The sequence below is a fragment of the Melampsora larici-populina genome, assembly GCF_000204055.1.
Source record: "Melampsora larici-populina 98AG31 unplaced genomic scaffold MELLAscaffold_23, whole genome shotgun sequence".
Classification (NCBI taxonomy): domain Eukaryota; kingdom Fungi; phylum Basidiomycota; class Pucciniomycetes; order Pucciniales; family Melampsoraceae; genus Melampsora; species Melampsora laricis-populina.
Window position 1 is genome coordinate 758495 of NW_006768787.1, and position 23253 is coordinate 781747.

At 42.3% G+C, this 23253-nt stretch overlaps 3 protein-coding genes across 3 annotated transcripts; 2 read left to right on the plus strand and 1 right to left on the minus strand.

Moving 5' to 3' along the window:
- Nucleotides 1-4356: 4356 nt before the first annotated feature.
- Nucleotides 4357-4978, minus strand: MELLADRAFT_107436 (uncharacterized protein; the record flags this gene model as incomplete). The annotated part of the gene is made up of 2 exons (XM_007411112.1): nt 4357-4398; nt 4601-4978. The coding sequence occupies 2 exons, from the start codon at nt 4976-4978 to the stop codon at nt 4357-4359; spliced, it is 420 nt and encodes a 139-aa protein (XP_007411174.1).
- Nucleotides 4979-7286: 2308 nt separating this feature from the next.
- Nucleotides 7287-10157, plus strand: MELLADRAFT_87865 (uncharacterized protein; the record flags this gene model as incomplete). The annotated part of the gene is made up of 9 exons (XM_007411028.1): nt 7287-7592; nt 7689-7853; nt 7922-8107; nt 8202-8402; nt 8454-8469; nt 8575-8684; nt 8765-9079; nt 9145-9666; nt 9735-10157. The coding sequence occupies 9 exons, from the start codon at nt 7287-7289 to the stop codon at nt 10155-10157; spliced, it is 2244 nt and encodes a 747-aa protein (XP_007411090.1).
- A 9230-nt stretch (nt 10158-19387) lies between these two features.
- Nucleotides 19388-22463, plus strand: MELLADRAFT_107438 (uncharacterized protein; the record flags this gene model as incomplete). Its single annotated transcript, XM_007411029.1, has 5 exons — nt 19388-19577; nt 19626-19694; nt 19872-20203; nt 21140-21703; nt 22338-22463. The coding sequence occupies 5 exons, from the start codon at nt 19388-19390 to the stop codon at nt 22461-22463; spliced, it is 1281 nt and encodes a 426-aa protein (XP_007411091.1).
- Nucleotides 22464-23253: the final 790 nt, after the last annotated feature.

The following is a 23253-nucleotide window of genomic DNA, read 5'->3' on the forward strand; positions in this document are numbered from 1 at the left end:
TCCCCCTTCATAAACGCTCTTGAGAGCTCTGAGCGTTGATGCGTAACAAGCGTAACTGAGGTACTGAGGTACTGAGGTGATAAAGACTTGTAGAAGGTGACATCCTTCCAGTTCACTTCTCGGCTGAGCCGCTTGCACACAAAGGCGCGTATGTCTTGGCTTTAAACCGGAAGACGTCTCATCATGAGCTACGCAGAATCATGATGGTTCAGTCTGGGAAACGGAGCTCACGAACTCAGCACGTCTGTCACGTTAATTGACGGTATATATATATCTGTCTACAACTTCAATGGTCAAAACATATCAAATCCAACTTGTGACTTCTATTCCCTTCGTTCTCCACACTTCAAGCTCGACGAAGCCAATTTTTCATAATCAACTCAACAATCGTCTGTGATGCCAAGCCTGGAGGTGTGCCATGAAATGAGGTTGGGCAAAGATGAACCTCTCAGTTTTGGTCGTAGCGCTGGGTTAAGAGCTAGGAGAGCTGTCACTGAAATTTCGCGACACGCCCCCTCGCTGCATGTTCTCTTGTTAATAATTCTTTCGCTAAGTCAGCACATTTCTTTGATTGGTCTTTGCATATACATGTTAGAGGCTTATTCGACTCATCTCATACAGCTACATGCGGGCGAATGCATCTTCTTGATCGACATATAAGGAAAGCGGAGGGTGATCTCCTGTCCATGCGAGTACGACTGACAGCTCAACCTTGCATCAGCATCTCAGCTTCTGTGGAAGGGCTTTGATACGTGCACGGCAACTTCGCCGATCATGGAGGAGCAGCATTCACGAGAGAGTTTCCCTACTACGCAGATGAAGCAACCAAAAATGTCAAGTTTGACGACCTACAACCCGGACAGGATGACACTTACTCCCACGCCGAGACGGATGAAGTTCACGTACCTATGGATGGAAAGAAAACAACCGCTGAGGAGAATCAGGTAACAAATTGGGAAAGCACTCAGCTTGGACGAGTTACAGGCGATTGTCCTTCCTCAGAAGATTTGGAATTAAAAACAACCTACATGGCACGCAAAGCTTTCACGCAGTGTACCAAGGACCGGGATGGGCCCAGAGACTTTGCGTTTCTGCACACCGGAGGCTCTGTGATTCATTCCTTGACTTCGAACTCCTTTATTCAGTCTAACACGTGGAGACGGCACCTACCTTGGCCCCCAATGCTAGGCGTATTCAGCAAGCACACGACTTTACCAGAGATCACACTGAAGGGTGATGGTTCAGTTGGAAACTGTTGGCCTCTGGTGGGATCATCAGGACAGCTAGGCATAGGTCTCAGTCGCAGCATCGACATCACGGCCATGTCAATTGAGCACATCGGAACGCAATTAGCGCAAAACGACATCACCGCTGCACCTAGAGAATTCGAACTTTGGGGACTAAGTGATGACCAGAGTCAATTGCCGAGCGATACCCTTTTGTTCAAAGGAGTATACAGCATCTCCAGTCCCATTTCACCCTTACAAACCTTCGAAATCAAGAAACCACATCCTTTGCTTTATAAAAAAGTGCTGTTCAAAGTCATTTCAAATTACGGGAACTCTCAATTTACATGCATATATTGGGTGAGGATACACGGACAGCCAATTGATTGAAAGCCAGCATGTATCTACCTTTACCAAAACATAACTTGGACTTTATTTATATATTTTCTAGTGAAATTTCTCATTCTTGTAATGTCTCTTAATCATTTCATTTCGTTTTTTTAATGTAGGATGAGAACTGCGTAGCGCGTGATACATTGAATCTTTTTTTATGTTGGGTAATAAAGACTGGATTTTTTCTTTGCTTTCTCCCTTTTTTTGCTACTCAGGGACATGTGCGTATAATCTCAAGTCCAATGGTTTTTTTCAAAAGCTATCAGCCCTTTAGAGCCACTAGGTCATTCATGCCTACAGATGCCTATACACAAAAGCCTACTAGCGCAACGCGTTTGCAACAACCCGCGCTCTGAACACGTTGAACTAAAGGTTCGATAACGAGAGCTTTGAATATGGCCCCTTTGAATATGTAACCTAATGAGAACAGAAGCAATATAAATATGCTTGAATATGATCACATCTAAAAGCAAAGGAGACAGAAGGAAATAAAGGGAAGGAGACGAGTCAAATCAATGAAGAAATCCACTCAACTCTTCTTAGGCTTCTGTAAAGTGTATTTTTGCTTGATAGTCTTCCTGTGAAGATACTTACACCGATTGCATTGAATATATATGCGCCTCTCCTTCAGGTTGGAAAAGGGGGTGATATTTGACGTTTGGTTTGTAATCAACTGGATTAAAATGGTCAAAACAATATACAAACAAATCATGTTGTTTAACTGTCAGCAACAAAGGATAGTCATTGTCCTTAGTCCGCACAATACCCAAGAGGTTGAGTAATCTTGGCTTGGGTCAAACCAACTGCAGTGCCGCTTTACATAACTCACCCAACTCCACACTCCGGAAAACTAATGATCCCAAACCTCAAACTCAAAGTCTGAACAATTCGAATACACTCAACTTATCACCAAGCTCCCAAGCTGCCTCCCCTTGAAGACAATTGTACCAAAGGATTCTCATACCAAAATTATGTCGGCTCGTAAAGGAGGAAACAACGTCGCTTACGAATGTCCCCATCTTCCTACATGTTTCAATCCTACCAGCAAAGGAAAACCTTGCCAAGACTGTAAGGGGTTGAACCTGACCGGAGTTCGTAAGCACACCCTCAACACCAGGCATCACGCGTATTGCGGCCCTGCTCGCCCAGTCTACGGGTGTGAGTGCCTCTGAGAACGATCTTGTCATCGTCATTAGTACTGACCCTCTGAATTGCCCGTAGTGACCGATCTGAGTGATGTCAAATTTGAAAGAAAGAGATGTCCAACACCAACACATTTACCTGTTGCATCTTCTGCCACTCTAAGCCGTACACCTTCAACCAAGCGATCTTCTTCACCCTCCTTACACGCAAGAGCCGCAACCCCTAACCCAAAGCCAACGTATTTACCTGTTGCATCTTCTGCCACTCTAAGCCGTACCCCTTCGACTGAGCGATCTTCTTCACCCTTACATGCAAGAGCCGCTACGCCCATCTGCCCACAAGAAAGCTCATACGAGGTAGCATCACCTTCCGATAAGGAAGGGAGAGCCAATTTAAGTGTTTGACGACGCTCTGTTCGAGGCACTTCTACAAGTAATCCTTTCCGAAATGACCTCTCCAGTATGGCTATCAATCCGGAGAAGTTTGACCTACACTCGCATCATCCCTTGCCGAATACCTTCTCCTCCACTCAGGAAATAAGTCAGGCTTCCAAAAATGCTCCGAATCCGTCTACATCCTCAATTCCCATTCCTGGCTCGCATCATGCCCAGTTGGACACCTGCTCTGATTACAACACAAGCACAGCCAACCAGCGCCATGTATCCTTTGACTCTCAAAACTTGAAAGAGGCAGAAGCGTTTACAAGTAAAACTCAAAAGCGAGCTCCTCCCATCCCGCTCACAAACGTCTGCTATGAGGAATCTTTTCGCCTTGATTGGAAGTTTGGTGCACTTTTGGCAGCAGCTGCCATCAATCTCTTCTGGTTCATCAGGGCATGGTTCGATGGCTTATAAAAAAGGCTCATCTAGCCATCATTAATGAAACGTACAAAAGAAAATTCTCTTGACTACAATACACGATCTTGTTTACCCTTGTCCTTCTTCTTAGTCTGGACAGAAACGGTTGTAACATTTAGATTAGAAGTGCATGTGACTAATACCCGGTCGTAGGTGTGAGAAGATTTCAACAGTGTCTCGGTGGAACTAGGGAATATGGGTTCTCACAGAATCTCTGTCCATCTAGAAGAATCGGGCAATCTGCTCCTCATGTCTTTATCTTTTCTGAGGTCTATTCTTCAATCAGACAATCTTCGGCTTATTTTTTCTTGTATCTTTTATGAGGTCCACTATATTATCTCTCATGTTTTTTGAATGTTCTCATTTCTTAGCGTATCTTTTTGAAGGTCTGATTTGTTTTCTTCCTGTTATTTCTCTCTCCACCGGCCTTGATTCAGTCAAAATTATGGAGCCGCCTTCATAATTTTGTAATGTATGCTACTCTACACCTCAATTTTTACATGGAATGGATGTCGCGTCTTTTCGAAAAGTTTGAACTGTTTGAACTGTTTGAACTTTAACTTTTCGAACTTTTCCGAAAACTTTAAACCCTTTGCCGGATTATCAGTCAGAGGAAATTCATATGACGTGATATCTTTTATTAAGAACCATCTACTCCAGCACCTTATTATTTCAGAGAGTATAAGTTGGCCAGTTACTCGACGCACAACAGTTTGCCCCAAAAGAAGGCAGATAGGTCAGGTCTCAAAGATACAACAGATAATAGGAGATTGAATAATCTAATGAGAGGGAATCAACAAATTATACCCTAGCCTAGCTCAGCAAATGTAAAAATTTAAATTATCCGATACATATGTAACACATTCATTGGAAGAAAACAAATACTATCATTAAAAATTTGTGCAATACCTCCAGGCAAAAAGACTCAGGTGCAGAAATTCTGAGCCAGGTCTTCAGACTTCCTTGACACGCAAAACACACGTTTCCCCATGCACTTGGTAGAAATTCGGGAGTCCAGTGTTTCAGAGATTCTGAAAAACATCCTGTTGGATATTGACCAGCAAGCCATATAGCTACGATTGCCATGATATTGAGATGGGTCAATATTGAACGAAATGCACTTCGCCATAGCATCACTGTGGGAATTTTTTGTAAGTAATAGGAACCAGCTTCATAAGTGAGAGTTAGACAACCCGTACCCTTCACATTCTTTGGAGGTCTTTCGGACATTTCAGATAATCTGAGGGTTGAGTTTTGATTGGTCTTGGGTTGTTGGACAACACGTCTCTTGTGAGTCGAAACTTTGGAAATGCAGCCATCGCATGGCAAGTGATAAGGACTTGACTTCCTGCTGGCCATTTCTTTCTGGATCAAACGATATAGTGGGGTTTGGGAGATAAAGTGATGTGTGAAGCTACTTTGGAGGAAGTCATACGAGGAAATTGATTCGGATGACGTGATGCGGAGACAAGCGTGTTCCTCGCACAGATGATAGGTATTTATGAGGAAAGGCTGTTTGAACCTCGTCTGAATACCATGTCAAACTTATAGATACTCAGTGGTTAAAAAGGCGCAATGCCATGAGTCCTCAGTATTTGTTCCTGTCATGGGGACCCTTTCCTGATCGCAGTGCTCACGTTCAATCAGCTAAGCTTCGATGACCATGATCTTTGTGATGTTAGTTTCCTGAGGCATTGGTTTCATTAGTCTTCCAAATGTTCTCCAAAAAACCTCGAATTTCATGTATGTGATGGTCATGAACAAAATCAGCAAAGTTTAAGAAAAGGCTCACTACGCTTTTTTCACCCGCTGAAGAAGCCTAAGCTCCCCTACGCTATACGCGACGGGAGCTTTTGTCTACACGGTGAGTCTTTATGACCCGCGTGAGAACAAAAAGCTCTGTGTAACAGAAGCTACGCTTTTGTGACCCAATAAGGGCCCTACGCTCATTGCATGTCGTCTCTTTTGTACCGCGTAGACAACCTTTGAGATCCGGAAGAATGACCCGCGTAGAAACCAAAAGCTCTGTGTAAAGGAAACTACAGCTTTCTGAAAATATCATTTCACTTTGAATGTGCATACTAGACCCCGGAGGTTTGAAGTAGGAACATTCCTACTTCAAAGTGACATATCAGACTTCCCAGATTCGAAGTGGGATGGAGTCAAGCTGGTTTGTACCAGCCTGCGTTAAGTTCCTGAAGCTTGGCGTTTTTTCTCACTACCTCTTGGTGGGCTTATGTAAGCCCCTGTGCGTAATGGATCATCGGCTATGTCCACACTGCCGTCTGCGTATTGTGGAATGTTTCTGCTGTGCTGGTACTGCATTACCCTATTCACGACGGGTGACCTATCGGGGCCAGTGTTGACAGTGATCCACTCAGCAACTACAATCCGATAAATTCGAAGGCCTCAGTCCCACTCCCGCTCAGAAGTTTACTTTCTTTTTTGGATCTCTTTGTTGATAGAGTTCCTTTGATGTCAGTGCCTCAAGAATGATAAAGACTTTCTAACCTCAGGACATTGTCTATAACTCAGGATACGGAGTTACGTTGTCCTGGGTGAGCCAAAGAAATCCTGAGCTACGGGTTGAGCAAGCGAAGTTTGAACGTTACAGTAATACGATAATGGAAAGGGCTGTGACTCTATATAAGGATTTTATTCTTTCTTGGTGGGTGCTTCTGTTTCCCAGCATCATAGACTAGCCATCGCTTCCAAATCATCAAGCTACTTTCTCACAATCTTCACCTATAGCCAAAATAACCCCACACCCCACTTTTTCTTCTAGTTCGCGTCTCATAAGCTATACCTATACTAAGAGCATTTTGTCCAGGAAACGCGCTTCGAGGAGTCATGGATCAACACGTGCATGTCTTAGCTCTGGGAAAAAAAGTTCTTGACAATGAGGTGAGTCAACAAACCAATTGTCCTAGGAAGATTCTTTGGCTAACTAGCTTGTCTTGTTCAGGTCATGATGGGAATGGTACTCACACAAATGGAACACATAGCAAAGAAGCTGAAAAATCCTTCAGGTAGCATGGTCAGTTCTGATTTCAGATCAATGAAATAAAAGCGGTGATATTGAAATCTCTGAGGAGAAAGGCTCAACAGGCACCAAACAATGAAGTTGGCATCATACCTCGACCACATGATTTATGGTGCGATGATCTTGAAAGATGTAAAGAGGGGATTGAGGTCCTAAGAAAGGTTTGATTTGCACATACAATTTTGTCTAGTTGACATTCACTCTGACCAATCTCCTTGATATCAAACTTTCCACCCTACAAGAAAATATCTGATGGAGAACACGAAAGCAACAACATACAGACTCTCCTTTTGACGATCAAAGGGTTAGAACAAAGACTTCAAGAAGTTGATGCTAAGCTGGATATTCTCGAGGATGAAGCAGTCAAGTCGCATCTTTTGGGTATAGGCCCAGTGCCTGCATGCAACAATCTTATAAAGACGAATCCGAATGCAGTAGTGAAAACGTTCAAAGAGGTTGCATACTTTTTTTACTTGCTACCTCTTTTCTTGCCAATATTTCCTAAACATTCTACTACTGGACTCCTGACTGTAACATATCTTTCAGAAATTGATTGCTCAGGAACAGCAGATGATCGGAAGAATTTTTAATCAAGTTGAAATTTTATTGCAAGCTCAACAAGAGATGATGGCCGGTGCAAGAGAAGAAGATCGTAGATATATGGCTAAGCTCGTCCACAAAGAAATTGTCACTCTACACCAAGAGCTATCAAACCAAAACGCATCACATGATGTGACTATGACAAACACTGAAGATGACATTCTGGCTTCGGAAATTCAAGCGTTGAGAGCAACAGTGCAGGCACTTGAAAGTACTATGCATAAACAGCAAAATACTGTAGAACAATACTCTCAAAAGGTGGAACTATTGGAATATATCCCAAGGATATCACCCCTCAAGAGCACAGGCGATGATACAGAGATTGACGGAGTGAGTCCTACCTATTTGTTGCAAGTTTTACCCCTATCTACTGGCTCTCTCTGAGCTATCCCGCTGATGAGTCTGCATGTTCAATGAATATTGAAGGCCGAAGATCTTCTGGAACAAAGGGTCTCTGCTGTTGAATCATCTCTTTTCTCTGCGGAAGCTGAAGCCCAGCGTGAAGCGATAGATGCCAAAAAGTTTGCAAAGTTTCAAGAACAAATGTTAAACTTAATTAAGGCGATGGTAGAAGACAGGAATCATTCCAATGTATGCGTATGTTGTCCCCTCTCCTCCAGACTGCAAGGTTATTGAGCAAAAGTTTTATCTATCAAAAGTCAGCAGAAAGGAGAGGTCATCAAAGTGAAGTCTTAGAGTCTGAAGAACCCAAATTGGACCTTGAAAAAGAATTCAATAGCAGATTTTCAACGTTCAGACAAACGATAGATGATCAAGTCGAGAAATGGATAGCCATCACCATCGCAAGAACATCAGGAAAAGAGAAAGCTTCTGAATTACATGATGTATAGTCATAATCATCCTACTTTACATTCTCAATTTCATTCTGAAGTCACCATCCTCTGACAGGTTTCGTAAAATTTGCGAGTCCAAATTGAGAACCTCCGATCTCGCGAAGAGGAGAATCGTAGGCAGATCTCAGAGCAAGCCAAAGCTATAATCAAGATGTCTACTGACCTTTCTTTTTCCACCCAAAGACACCCAGTCGGTCTTCAGATATCTACAGAGGCAGACTCTCAAAGACAAGTGTCAAACTTCGAAGCACCTTTGATTGGCGGTGGAAATTTACCAATTCTTCAAGTAAGTGACAATCTTCTCATACATCATATATCTTCACCTATAAAAAGAGAGTTTTCCCGGAATTTAGGTGAGATTGCTGTCAAAATGGATGCAATTAACTGAAAAGAATAAAATTCTCAATTCTAGGATATTGATGTGACTGCCGTAAGCTCTCTGGATGAACATTGTGAAGGGGCGGACAACAGACAGTCTGGCTCCTTGCAATCATCCTTGGGGGAAGTGCCAGGTGAACGAAGAGATTGCCAGGTAGAGGTGAGAACAGCAGGTACACTCACTTCGGGTGTAAGTACCTTCGTAGTTCCTCATGCATGATATCAAATGAAACAGAATCAGTGTTGACAGCTCTGCTTTGTCAACTCAAGACCGAGATACCCAATTCTGCTGGAAACAGTCAACATACGACGTTTCTCGAAACCGAATCACAATCCATGCACAACAACCTGGCAAATCATCCATCGAATTCACAAACTCCAACAGATATCAAGGGTCCCACTAGAACTAGCTTGGAGAATCCAAATGTTCAAACATTTAGCTCGCAACCCCGGCTAACACCTGCCTCAAGAAAGTCAAACAAATGGAGGAGATCTAGCATAACACCAAAAAAACCAAAGGGTCTGAGCCTTCGGCAGGAAAGACTTTTGATGTCTCCGCAAGTAAAAGAGGCTGATGAACAAACAGTAACTCCTTCAATGAATTCATCTTTGATATTGAGGATCTAACACTGACAGTTTGTTTGGCACAGGCCGGCCAGGTGCAGAAGCATTTTCGACTCATGGCAGGGGTGGATCGGTGTAAAGCAGACTTTCCAAAATGCCCAACACTTGAAGATCTTGAAAATCTACCAGAGCTGACGGTGGACTACAAGACTGCGCCACTTGGTGAAGCTGTTCGAAACCTCATCAGACCCGACCAACTTCAACCAACTTGGAAAATCGAAGAGATGGAACTGACTGTGAAGGGTATGCATCCATACTTTCGGCGTAGACTTCAGCAGTACAGTCTTCCTTATATTGGCTCAAGCATTGCTAGAGATGTGAAAGCAGACGACTGGAATCGACGGGTTCTTGCATTCTGCACGGATACATTTAACAGGGCATATGCAGGTCAAGAGTACCACGTTGTGAATCATGACCCACATCGTATAATGAAACTGATGAAAGAACATATTGAGTACCGCTTGAAAAATATGAGAAAGTATAAGAATCAAATAGATGCACTTGAGTTGTCTCAAAAACGAGACCGCCAGCAACAAAGACGTTTACGAGTACGCTCCCGTATTGAAATTTGGATACGTTTCAGTACAAGACTTATTCTTTCTATCAACTTTTTTAGCTTGCAATTCGAAGGAAGGAAGTTTGTGAGCCACCTGAGGACTCACCATTCTCAAGATTCAGTGGCCTCTTTGAAGATGAGCAACTGTGTTCATCAGACGAGTCAGACGAGGACGTGTTAAACGAAGATCGCGTGAGGCATACTCCTATATGGCGAAGCTCTCTGGCTACCTCCCTCGTGGAAAACATTGATAGAGCGTACCAAAAGATGAGGCAAGATGAATGCCCAAAGCGACCAGGAAGGAAACCGGCGAAACATATTCTTTCAAACCACCGACCTGAAGGGGGCAAGTCACGATGGCCCGCAGGCCTACCAAAAGATTGCTACAATGAAGTGTGGCTACGCTCGCTTGACAAGAAAGATATGGATGGTCTCGAAATGAAGGAATTTGTCCTGGAGAATCTGTTTCTATCTCTTTCATGATGGCTATCCTGCCAAAAAGTCTCAGTTCCTACCGACCCTATGAACTTGGGTCTGATGTTTTCTTGTCTCTGCTATCAAATTTATTTTTGCTTTTTACTTATTCTGTGAAGAGATGTTCTCAATTAAAAATTATCCAAGCTACGCAAAGTCATTTCTCTGGTAAAGTGATCCATATCTCTAATCACACAACATTGTTTTCCAATGTATCTTGCTTTCTGGTAGTTGCTTCTCTTACAATTTGTGTTTCAAAGTTTGAAACTCGAAGCTCAGACCTGAAGTTCGAATGTGAGATTCAAAGTTCAAAACTTCAAGCTTAAAGCTTGAGTTCGAGACTTGGCACTTTGAAATCTTCACCTATATATGACAAGGCGAACTCGAACTTCAATGATCGAGGTTCGAAGTTCGAAGTTGGAAGTTGCCCTTGGGGAAGCTATAAAGTTCGAACCTCCGCTTTGGGATGAGCTTGGGCGTTTGATACTGTAATTGGAAGAAATAAATTCCATCCACAAGGTTCGAACTCACGTCTCGGAATGTCAATATCTATTGGCAGAAGTAGCATTGGCGACTAAAACAATCTCAGCCCGTAATTGCCACAGACTTGGAGTTTGCTCCTCAAATCTGGATGAAAAGCATTGATATGGTTCACTTGTTAGGCTGGTTGACGGTTTGGTCGACGTTTGGCCTCGTCTACCAGCGTTGAGCTTTTTATAGTGGTTCTTCTTTTGAGTCAGTAGCATGTAACTTGGTCACCTTTTTGAGTCCTCCCGTAAAGTGCTTCCCTGATTGACATGGCCCGCCTCAACAGGGCTACAGAACATCCGCTCGCAATGTTCTTCTGTTTCCCTGTTCCCGTAGTGACTGAACCAGACTTATCCTATGCAAAATTGAAACCCGAATCCGAGTCTTTGAGAGCCAGAGCATACGTGCACAATAAGACCCTCTGTGATTGATGCAAGGAAATCAATCATCAGCCATCTGCTCTCTCTAAGCCTTAGCATCTCGACATGGATTTGGTGAGCGATGATCAATGTTCTGCTCCTTCTCACATACCCTTAGCATCAAGTCACAGACATGTTGAGAGAAGCGTATCTGGTCATACTCGCAATCACCGGAATGTTGACTCCCTCCACTCAAATGAAGCGAAAGAATCTGACTCTCACCTCAATCGACTATTTGACAAGCTTCACGAATGTAGAACACGCCCCGACATGGATGCGGAGAGTGGTTCACAGTGTTACGCTTCATTCAGCAGACCCTTGGCACCACGACACAGACGTGATGAGCGAAGAGTAATAGGATCTCAACATGACGGCCGGGATGTTGAGGAGTTCCATCGACTGTACAGCGATGTCAGGGGTTTACAGGATGAAGGGAAAGGACGCGACTCTCACATCAATCGCTTGTTCCAGGAGCTTCAAGAACATAGGACATGGACAATCGAACAGATAGGAAATATCTCTTTGCAACAAGAAGACATGGATTCACGCAATCGGGGAACTCAAAGACTGATCACAAGGCTGATAAAAAACTTTGATAATCTGAAGAGTGAACTTGAGGAAAAATATGAGCACTTGTGGGAAGAAAACACGCAGCTTGCAGGGGCGTTAGCAAGAGCACAAGGCCAGTATCTTCCACCAATATACCTGTGCCTATGTATGCTTATCATCTCCACATCTCTTTCACTCTCAGACAAGCACTGCATTTGGATTAGTGCTTATCACACGCCTGTAGAGGAGTCTAAAGATGTCGAAGCAAGGTTACAGGAAGCAGTTCGACAGCAGGGTTGGTATACAAAAGAGGCGCTCACTAAACTGTCTCAGAAGACCAAAGGTATGATTGAATTACCTCACTTCACCAAATCATGTCATGAAATCTCACACAAAAGCTTCTCCTTTGTTAGCATTCCATGAACACCAAATTCAACTGGAAAAAGTCACTGCTTCACGACTTCTGGAATTCAAAGTGAAAGTGGATGAAGTATTACAAGCTGCAAGAGGTAAGTCCTCTGAGTCTAAGAATGATATCAGATAGAGATATTAATTACCTATCTTTCATATCATGATTTTTGGGTAGACGCACAGAACCAAATTTACATCAAGTATGAAGAGGTCTTGCAAGAGCAACACAAGACTGAAAAGATACTGTCAAATCTAAAATGGAATATGAATTTCATACCAGGAACACAAAAGGTGATTGGTTTGACATTTGTTAATCGGTGATGGTCAGAGCTGAATTAATCGCTCTTTTTTCAGAGCATATCTTACATAAGGAATTAAAAGAGGAAAAACTGATGAAATTGGCTGAAGGTGAGAACTTTGTAGACGGGTATAAACCAATCATTTGCAACAATCTGTATACTGATGGAAGATACCTTGGATTTCCCAGCAGAGCATGCATGTCCGCCCCATCAAACTTGTATATCAATGCGCACAGGTTTAATGTTAGCTTTTATGGCTCTATTGATGTATTTATTGATGACAGAAGATGATTCTCGCCAACCCAATGTGCTTTAGTTGATCACTTGTAACTTATGCATAGTGAAAATTTGGTTTATACTCGGCCACCGTCAGGCTAATCTCTACCAATAGTAGGCTCATCGTAGTGGGAGTTATATAGGAGAAAACCAAGATAGAAACCTCCAAGAATAAGTTTTTAAATATGCTGATGTCGATTTGACAGCATTGCCAAACTTTTCGAAATTCTAGCCTAATCGTGCAACTCAGCTGGAAGTTATCGCTAAGGGTCACACCTTCGGCACCGTATAATACTTGCTAAGATGTATAGCTGAATAATATGCTCCGTTATTGGTTTCATTTGTGTATAGAAACCAAAACTCACGTGGTCTTAGCCAAAAAGCATGACTGGCACTTGGCGATATGGGGATCTGAAAGAGTGCTTGCAGGGGGCGTTATAGATCTCTCACAGAACTTTTTTTAGGCTATATCATGTGCATAAACTCGCTGCTGGTCCAACTGGCTTTAGTATTAAAATTATCCTACATTCAACATCCTCATCATCAACAAAACATATGAAAGGTATTTTTTACAAATTTGATCTTCCTTCTTCCGCCCTAGCACCTTATTTGTAGCAGGTCTTTTGTATGTATTTTTTCGGTTCGTTTTTTAAAAAATTAAGCCTTGAAGGCTTGGCTGAAAGCTCAAGCTTCTGATAACAGCATCTTCGAAGTTGGAAGCAACCAAAAGCGTGTCCAAGCTGCAAAACAGATAGCCAGAGTTACCCCAATTGTGATTGTGGATAGCGTGTCACAGAAACCGTCCATGGCCGTCAGGCCATAATACTTCAGAAAATGATGCTCTGTTGTTACGCATAGATGATGTTTGGTAGTAGTTGGTAGTGGTGCCAATTGTTGTTGCCAGAACATCCATGCTTGTGCGTGCAATGACCGAAGTGCATGAGATATCATTTGGTAAGTCTTGATGAGCACACCATCTAGCAAAATGATCGCTCGAAGAGTGCAGAGTATCAAACATCTGTTGAGCTTCGAATTCATCTTGACTTCCCATTAGAATTTGTTCAAACCGAAGACATCCGGGGTCAGACTATGTATGTACATCCAGCAAGCTCGATAGAGGTAAAGCATTATTTACCTGGCCGTCTGGTAGGGAGTATACCTTGACTTCAATGTATTCGAAATGTTGATAGGTTGGAGTGTGTTTCGTTTTGATGTCCGGGTATGGAATCGTATTCAAGAGTATGTAGATCTGATATATGGTCTTTTATAACAGGTAAATACCTCTAAATACCTCTTCTTGTTGAGCACTTTCACTTTCTACTCAGTCGTATCTCAGGAACCCCATTGTTACTTCCTTGAATGAAGTTTTTGGCATCAAGCATTCTCTCTCAACTGTTGATTGATGAGCTGATCAACTCAGAGCCCCCGCAATGAATGGCATGATAGTACTGAAACCGATCGCTGAGCTCATCAAACTGACTGCCTCAGTTTTGCTCTCGGTGTTCTACTAAATCACATCTCAGTTTTGTCATAGATCTGTGCTAGCATGTCGACACGCTGGGCAGATCATTATTGAATCATGCTTCTAAGTATCTCAAGACATTCTCACCATTTGATCTGGATGGAAAGAAACTAAGTGTTTGTGCAGGTGCGTTTATGACCCTCTAAGGGCTACGCCGTTCGCCCCTGGAGGATTTGTCTACGCAATGGAAAAAAGGCCCACCGCTTAGACAATTTTTGAGATTCGTATGACCCGCGTAGGAACCAAAAGCTGAGCGTAAAGGAAAGTACAACTTTCTGATAATACCACTCCGCTTTGAAGGTGCATAGTAGACCCTGGAGGTTGGAAGTAGGACCATCCCTACTTCAAAGTGTCCTTGAACCACGGTATGTTTTCTCACTATGTATCCCTCTCACAATGCCGTCTGCGTATCGTGGAATCTGCCTGCTGTGCTGGTACTACCCTATCCACAACGGGTGACGTATTGGTGGCAGTGTTTACAGTAATACAGTCAGAAACTGCAATCCGATAAATTCAAAGCTTCCACTCCCTTGTCGATAGACAATTTCTTTTGATGTCAGTGCTTCAAGGAAAGACAGGTCTCGACCTTAGGTCAGAGAGCCTAGACCCGCTGAATCTGAAGTTCGCAAAGGCCTTATTCATGATGCATTTTTGTGATCTCATTTTATTCTTTTGGGTATTTTATACTTATATCATTCTATTTTGTTTATTCAACTCAAGACAGAAAAAGATGGCCCACACTTTTCCATACACATACCAACTCGGAAACGGAGCTCTATGCTTGAATTTTCCATTTGAAAATCTATTTGTAAGAAAAGCAACTATCGGGGAGCAAGATACATTTGTTGTGTGATTGCTCCTTTGTTTCTATGAGAGATGGATGAGAGGGAGAACCAAAATCCTGGGCACTGATAAACAGAACACTTCATCATGAAAGTAAGCTCGAAGTTCGAAGTTCGTAGTCCGAAGTTCGAAGTTGAAGTTGGAAGTTGGAAGTTGCCCTTAGGGAAGCTATAAAGTTCAAACCTCCGCTTTGGGATGAGCTTGGGCGTTTGATACTGTAATTGGAAGAAATAAATTCCATCCACAAGGTTCGAACTCATGTCTCGGAATGTCAATATCTATTGGCAGAAGTAGCATTGGCGACTAAAAAAATCTCAGCTCGTAATTGCCACAGACTTGGAGTTTGCTCCTCAAATCTGGATGAAAAGCATTGATATGGTTCACTTGTTAGGCTGGTTGACGGTTTGGTCGACGTTTGGCCTCGTCTACCAGCGTTGAGCTTTTTGTGGCGGTTCCTTTTTTCAAGTCAGAACCATGGAAATTGGTCACCTTTTTGAGTCTTTCCGTAAAGTGCTTCCCTGATTGACATTCTCTTATCTCTTAATCAGCAGGATGGGGATTCAAACCCAGTCCTGATAAGGGGTACTGGAATACCGAACATTCAATCTGTGAAATTTGGAAGCTTGAAGTTCAAACTTCAGCTTCGATGTTAACTTCCAGCTTCATGATTCCTAATTCTAAAATATTTTCTCAGACATACAAAGGAGGTGACCAACTCCACAGGAGGAATAATAAACTCAAAGAGGAAACATCTACAAATTGATATGTATATATACTCAGGATAAATTAGGATAAAACATCAGCTGCATCATACATGATAGAATCCTCATCATCTAAAGCTAGCTCCCGAAAGACATAATCAATGAGTTCAAGTGTTCTCTTCATGCGATTGCATACAAAATTGTATTTAATACCCATTGGCGTATCTTCATCGATCCCAGCCACTTTGCCTGGTATTTTCCAGTCAGCAATCTTGTCATTGAATAAGTTATAGTATTGAAAGACTGACCATAAAACATGTCTTTCACATTCATATGCAGACCTTGTATAAGTTGCAAGACCTCCTTATATCTGTAAGAATCACTTGAAATCTTTGCACGCTTAGTAATGACCCTATCTGGAGTAATTATATTTTTTCATCAGTAGAGCTCCAATGAAGAAGAATGAGGCTTACCTTTGGACCCATCTACGTTGTTAAGAGAACGCTTGAATGGATGCAGTGGTTATGCAGAAGATTCATTCGACTCTCTTTCAATATAAGTCCCAGAAGATGACAAATCAGGAATAGTGTTCGAAATACTACAGTTGCTAGAATTCAAGGTATGATCTCCAAGCACAATATGCTCCATGAGTAAGTTTTGATCATCACGTTCAGAATTCACTAGAGCGGCACCATCATAATTCGGGACCAAAAGCTTCTTGTCCATTGGCCTTGGTAGAACACGTAGAACGCTTTCCATCGGAACAATTGGTCTGGATGGGCTCTTCGAATGTTTCAAAACTGGAGAGAGTACCGTATTAGATGATCAGGTATATCTGTTCCAAGTGGAAATGAGCTTACAATCAGGTCGATGGAGTTTCTTGACGAATTTACCACCAAGCGTTTGAATCTTTTGAATAAGTCTTGGCATACTGTGTCTAAAGCAAGCGAAGGAAGATTTAGGTTCAGATGTGAGTGTACTAATAAGAGGAAGAAAAAAAGCTATAACATACCAATTTGAAGTAGAATTTGTTATCTAAAATACTGGTGAGGAGATGGACTTTAATTTGAATCAAATCAGTCTTAGAGGTCAGAATTTCTACAAAGATGAAGATCGTGATAATAATCAATCTGATGATTACCGATCTGCTGTACGCAATGTCCACAAAGCTAACCAAATCTTCCATGTTTTAATTTCCCCCCCTTCATTAGCTTAGATAGGACTTCTGTCTTCTATTTTTTATGCCTATGCCTGATCATACTCTACATTCATTCGGGCCAAGATAGCCTGTCTTGTTGAACTCTGAATGCGTAAAGATTTCGAAGCGGCTGTACCTATACTTTTTTCCCTGGTGGAAAGCTAGTTCAAGATATAAAATAGTAGTTTATGTTCATATTAGATGAGGTTCCGAGAGATGCTATGAGGTAGGAGTTACGACACGGTCATATCTATGCTGTTTTCCAAGTTTTGATATGGTCATACCTATGCTTTTTTATCTCGTGTATATCTATCTGGGTTCAGTTATAAAATAGTTTTTTGTAGTAGATGAGGTTTAAGGAATACTATGATGTAAAGGTTTCAATTTGGTTCTACATATGCTTGTTTTCTTGTGTATGTCTGGGTCAAGCTAGAAGATACATAGCTCTCACCGGTGATAGCTCTTTCCATCCTGATGATAAGTAGACCCTGCTGAGCTGTGAAAGGAGAGGAAATGATCTCACCCCAGTTGTCTTAAGACCGTATAGGGCCAGATTTCTCTTTCTGGAAGATGTACATACAGCCTCAAGTTTGTGCCATGCAGAGAAAATTCTTGAGAGTGGATTTCCATGGATTTGGATCTTGCTTGGATGAGGCAGTGATGAGTTGGAAAAGGTTACATTCCAATTCACCCCAAACAAACATGAGTTGTAACTGGATTTAAGTCCACTCATTCAACAGTGGTTTATCCACAGATCCGCCCACATGATGGCGCATAAAATACACCTCACTTTGACCCTTATCACGTAATCTACGTATCAGCAAGGAAAAGCAAGCAGTGGGCATGGAAAGTGCTGACTTGAGATGAAGGGCCTGAATTTTCCTCCATCTCAAGTCAATAGTGCAAGACCGTCGTATCTTATAGATGTGAATGTGGGTTAAGCTTTGTTGAACAACGTGGCATTTGAAGAATAAAGAAATTTCATTCTCAATATGGTTCAATTTGAACTACATATTTTTCATTTATTTGCATCTTAACTTGTATGTATTCTTTTTGTTGTGTGTCTTTCCAAATATATTGGCTGCCTGTTTTATTTAAGCAGTACGTACTAGTTTACTTGACACCACATCCTAACAGGAGAAATACTCAACATAAGCCTGATTGTATTAAAGAACTGGAATCGGTTTTGGCTCTTTGGCTCTTTTGCTTTGGTCAAAATTCTTCAAATAAAATTATAACACACAACAACTTCTGGAGTCTGAAATAATTTGTGACCTATAGACATGAGATAGAAATAAATTTGGTAAACCCTTGCGCCCTATGGGGTTGCACTACAACCAAATATAATCCTAATGAGAGTGACGGTGGGGAAATAAAACTTTCTTAATACTACTAAGTATGACAGTATAACTAATTTTTTGTTGAGAAAGAAATGTATAAATCTAACAAAACAGATATTAGATGATGAAAGTTAGGATACAAAAAAGAGACATGATTATAACTCGCCCATAAGATAACTGATCAGAGAAGGTACAAGTGTATCAAAAGAAGGACTACCAATAATATACAACCACTATTGGTTGGATTTGCCTCTTCCAGTGATGCCAACACATAAAACAACACGACAACCATACAATGGATGATAGATTCTGTGAATACATTAAAACTGAAATCAGCAGACGGCCTTGTCTTGAAAGATATCTGTGATACATACTAATGTGCAAACGGGCTTGGTGGACCTCAACACGCTGGTAGATATAAATTTGTTTCGCCTTCGAATCGAAGGCGATAAAGATATCTGGTCTCTGCCACGGTGTGATTGTGTGACCTTGTTGTTTCGCGTCTGTTGTTTTTTTGATGGTCGGCTTTACCGACAGTATCCTGTGCGTATGTTTTTGGTCATTCTGAGGAGAGCTGACCCATGGGTGGGATTTCTTTTGTTCTACGACGGACATGGTGAAAGAAGTTCTGCCTGGCACTGATTCAAAGGAGGATGCTGGAACTTGAAGCACCTACGCAACAAGGTCCTTAAGTAATATGTAAACAACTGGGACAACTGGGACGCCTCAGTCGCAAGGAACACTCAGACTTGCTCATGGAAACGGCTTCGAGCGGCTTGCGTTACAGTCCTAAGGGCTAAGTAGTAACTCAACCCTCAAAACTACTGAGACTCAGCACATATCCTCCCTTGAAAACTAGAGGTACTTCACGTAGTAAGCAGCTTTTGTGGTCTGGAGACTTTTCATTGATCAGCAATTTTTCGAAAGTGTTATACTCATGATGGCGCCTTTGTGATCTTCAGCATTTCTTCATCCTCGAAATAGTCGTTTTCTTCTGAGGATGCGTAGCTCAGATGCGTATTTCATTTCAACGGGCTGCATGTCACCCTATCAATCTTCGTACATATATCGAACACTTCTCCACTTCAAGTCACATTAGGAGTATTCATCGACTCATCGAGCCTTATCACCCAAGAGCGTAAAGGATTGCAAGATGCGAATGCCGACCTTGATACCCTGCCACTGTACCGACTGTCAAAAAAACGCCTACCAACATCCCCAGACAAATGACCAAGTATACGGAACACTCTGGAGACCGGCAAATCACAAAAAACATGTCAAAGGCTTTGCCACACGAATCACCCACACGACCCAAAAAGCCTCTTTGTCCTTCGATATCTCAGGTGTGTAGACCTTTCCCTTATTAAATTCTTAATTTTTGTCTACTTCAGAGTCTGAGAGCACAGATTTGACAGATACACAATCACCATCACAAGATCCCCAAAAGTCTTCGACAGAGAGTTCGCCGCTTCCTTCTTCAGACTTACATACAACGCCTACCAATTTTAAAGTCACAGAAAGCCACTTTCAACCATCATGGGACGGGCCAATAATAGATTCAAGCTTGTTTCCTCTTCTGGTCTTGAATTGGGGTTTTATATTGATTTTTGTTGAAGTGTTGATTTTCTGACAAGCAGGCATCTACAGTCCAACATACTACGACACATTTCGACGTTGGAAGCCTTCTGACCTCGCTTACTTCCTTATGATCACATGTTTACACATCATCAAAAACATCAGTGTCAAGGCGGCCACGATTTGCTTGCATGTCATAGGCGTAGTCTCCAGCTTCAACACTGATAGAACGTCTTCGCATATCAATTTACCTAAGACTATGAGTACGTGCCTCGATGGACTAAGAATCGAACCCAAGATCCGTAGAACAGTGTGCTGTCCGAAATGCTTCAAGCTGTACTACGAGGATAATATCCCGAAGTTTTGCACGTATCAAGCTACTCCTAGAAGCCGTGTATGTTCAGAGCCGCTTCCAAACAAGCCAGGTGATCAAGATGGGACAACCACGAAACCATGTCGGCTCTTTTCAACCGTATCTTCTACTGACTGGTTAGCTCGCTTTTTGAATCGACCTGGGATCGAGGACTTGCTGGAATGGAACGATGATAATTGGGAAACACGAGGCCCAATGATGAAGGATGTGCGGGATGCTTCAATGTGGCACTTGCTTTGTGGGGAAGATGGCAAGCGATTTACTTTGTCCCCCGGGAATCTGGTTTTCGCTTTAAATGTGGATTGGTTTAATCCAGATGGAAACAAGGCTGCATCAAAACAAATCTCTCTGGGGACTATTGCTATGATTTGCTTGAATCTGCCACCAGAGATTCGTTCCTCTCAAGAGAACATATTTTTGGTGGGCTTGACCCCTGGTCCTTCCGAACCAAATGTAGATCAAATTAACCATGTGCTGGCGCCTCTAGTCCACAAACTCAAGGCCCTATGGAAGGGTGTCAAGCTTTCTTTGACAGCCAAGTATCCTAGTCATGGAAGAATTGTCCGTGCAATGCTAGGTCCCATCATCTGTGATCTTCCCGCAATACGAAAGGTTTTGGGAATGGCAGGCCATTCATCGAACCGGCATCTGTGCTCGCTGTGTCTACTTGGAAAGGACGAAATACATTTATTACGGATTCCGAAAGAACTACAAAGGTGCACACATACACTCCGCGAACAGGCTTTGAGGTGGAGAGATGCAAAAACAATACAAGAACGCAATGACATATTTGCTGAATACGGCGTGCGGTACTCTGTCTTATGGGAGCTTCCGTATTTTGATCCTCTTAGACACACCATTGTAGAGCCGATGCACAATGTCTTCCTTGGTATTCTCAAAAACCATGGGACGAGGGCCTTTGGCATGAAGTCTGACCCAGAATCTCCTGAAGATCAGAAGAACGCGGATGCTAGCGAAGTAGTAGAATTGGATACGGAGTCGGTAGCCTCAGACATCTATATGGAAGAGGGCTTCGATAACGCAGCATCAGCAACCCCAGGACCAGAAATGGGATCCTCATCTCCACCGCCAACTCCAAGACATCTATCAGCAGAGAGCAATGACAAATTGTTGTCTGCCTTCGAAGACATGAACTTAGGAAACCAATCTTGTCCTGCGACATCACCCACGGATGATCAAGCCACGCAAGAGCAGACAGCAATCTCTTCAGAAGATGAAGAATTGGATGAAGACTTTTCTGACTGTGAAGATGCTTGTGACGACGAACTTGGTTGGAAGCTTTTTGATGATGCTCAAAACCTAGCTACGTTGCAAGATATCACAAAAAATATACGCCTTCCTTCCTGGGTTGGACGTGTGCCTAGCACTGTGGGTACACGGAAGGGTGGAAAATTGAAGGCCGATGAGTGGGTGATTCTCTACCAAGTCATGATGATTCCTGCAATAATTTCTGTCTTGCACAAGGACGGCAATGCTACAAAATTTACAGATCACAACTTCGTGCGCAATGTCCTACATCTTATAAGTGTATTGAACATTGTTTGGAGATTGGAAGTGACTGAACGCAATATCAGATCCCTTCAATACCACCTGCGAAGCTATCAAAATGGATATTCTAAACTTTACACTTCACTTTCTGTCCTACCTAATCATCACATGGCACTGCATCTCCCCGAATGCATTCAACGGTTTGGGCCCACACCATGCTGGAGTGCATGGTTGTTCGAGAGACTTAATGGCAAACTAGCTAAAATTCCAAATAATAATCATCCTAGTAAGTTTATAAGATCAATCAACTGACAGATTTTGACTGAACTGACGAAAGTATGGTAGATTCACGCGAATTGACAAGACTCAGGAAGTTTACCCTAGAGCAAAACCTGCGGCCAGTTGTGAAAATTATATGTGAAGCTCTTCCAACAGACATTGCTGCGAGTATCTTGGAGTTATTGCAGCCCAGTGGGACGCCACGAGGTAGCACCTCTGGATACAAGGCCCAAACGGGCATTCCTGTACACGCTGAGCTCGTCTATGACTACAATGAAAAGAAAGCAGAGACCTTGGACTACGACACTCATGAAAATCTTGCACGCCGTATGAAAGAGCTGGGATGCGGGGATGTTGTTGTGGCTAGTCGAATTTACAAAACACCACTGCCTCCATCACATCTGATATTGCTAGGACGTATGGTGAACCAAAGAAAAACGGTCAAACATGGCGACATATTCTACTCAACCTGGGATCATCACCAGGGAAATAGCATTGTTATGTATGAGTCTAAAGATCTATGCCGTCCAATGAAGTATCGGTGGGGACAAATCAATGAGATATTTGTCACAAGCCCTGGGTCACAAGGACATCCGAAGGCGCAGTTATGGTTTGAAATTCTCCGATTCTCCAAGCTGAGAGCTTCTGAGAAAGCAAAGCATGGTCTTGACAATTGGCAAAATGCCAGAATGACTGTCTTGTACACCTCTTCCAAAAAAAAGGATCTGGTCCAAGTTGATGAGCTTGTGGCTCAAGGGGTAGCTTGGGATACCCCAGAAGGATGCTTTGGAATCAAGCAGCCAACCACCCTGATTATAAATATGAGCAAGTTTTTTTGCGAGGAAACTCTCTGATTTTCCTTTTCAACTCTTGATAGAATTTCTTTTCTCACTTTTTGTGTTTTTCTTAGTCAAAATGTCTTTTGTTATCTTCATGTATTATCTCAAAACAATACTTGATTTGTTTGTACATGCAATGGATGATCATGATAAACATTTAAATGTTCAAAGACTTTGAATTGGTAAAAAGACCCTTTCCCAAGTCGCAACAGCTGATAATTGTATTGTATCACCAGACATCGCTGATGTACTTCGAACTTGTAGTTTCTACTAGGCAAGTTTGAAGTAGGATGATCTTGCTTCGAACCTACATATCGAATGCCACAGGTTCGAATGTTACATCCTACTTCAAACTTGTAGTTTCTACTAGGCAAGTTCAAAGTAGGATGATCTTACTTCGAACCTACACATCGAATGCTATAGGTTTGAATATTACATCCTACT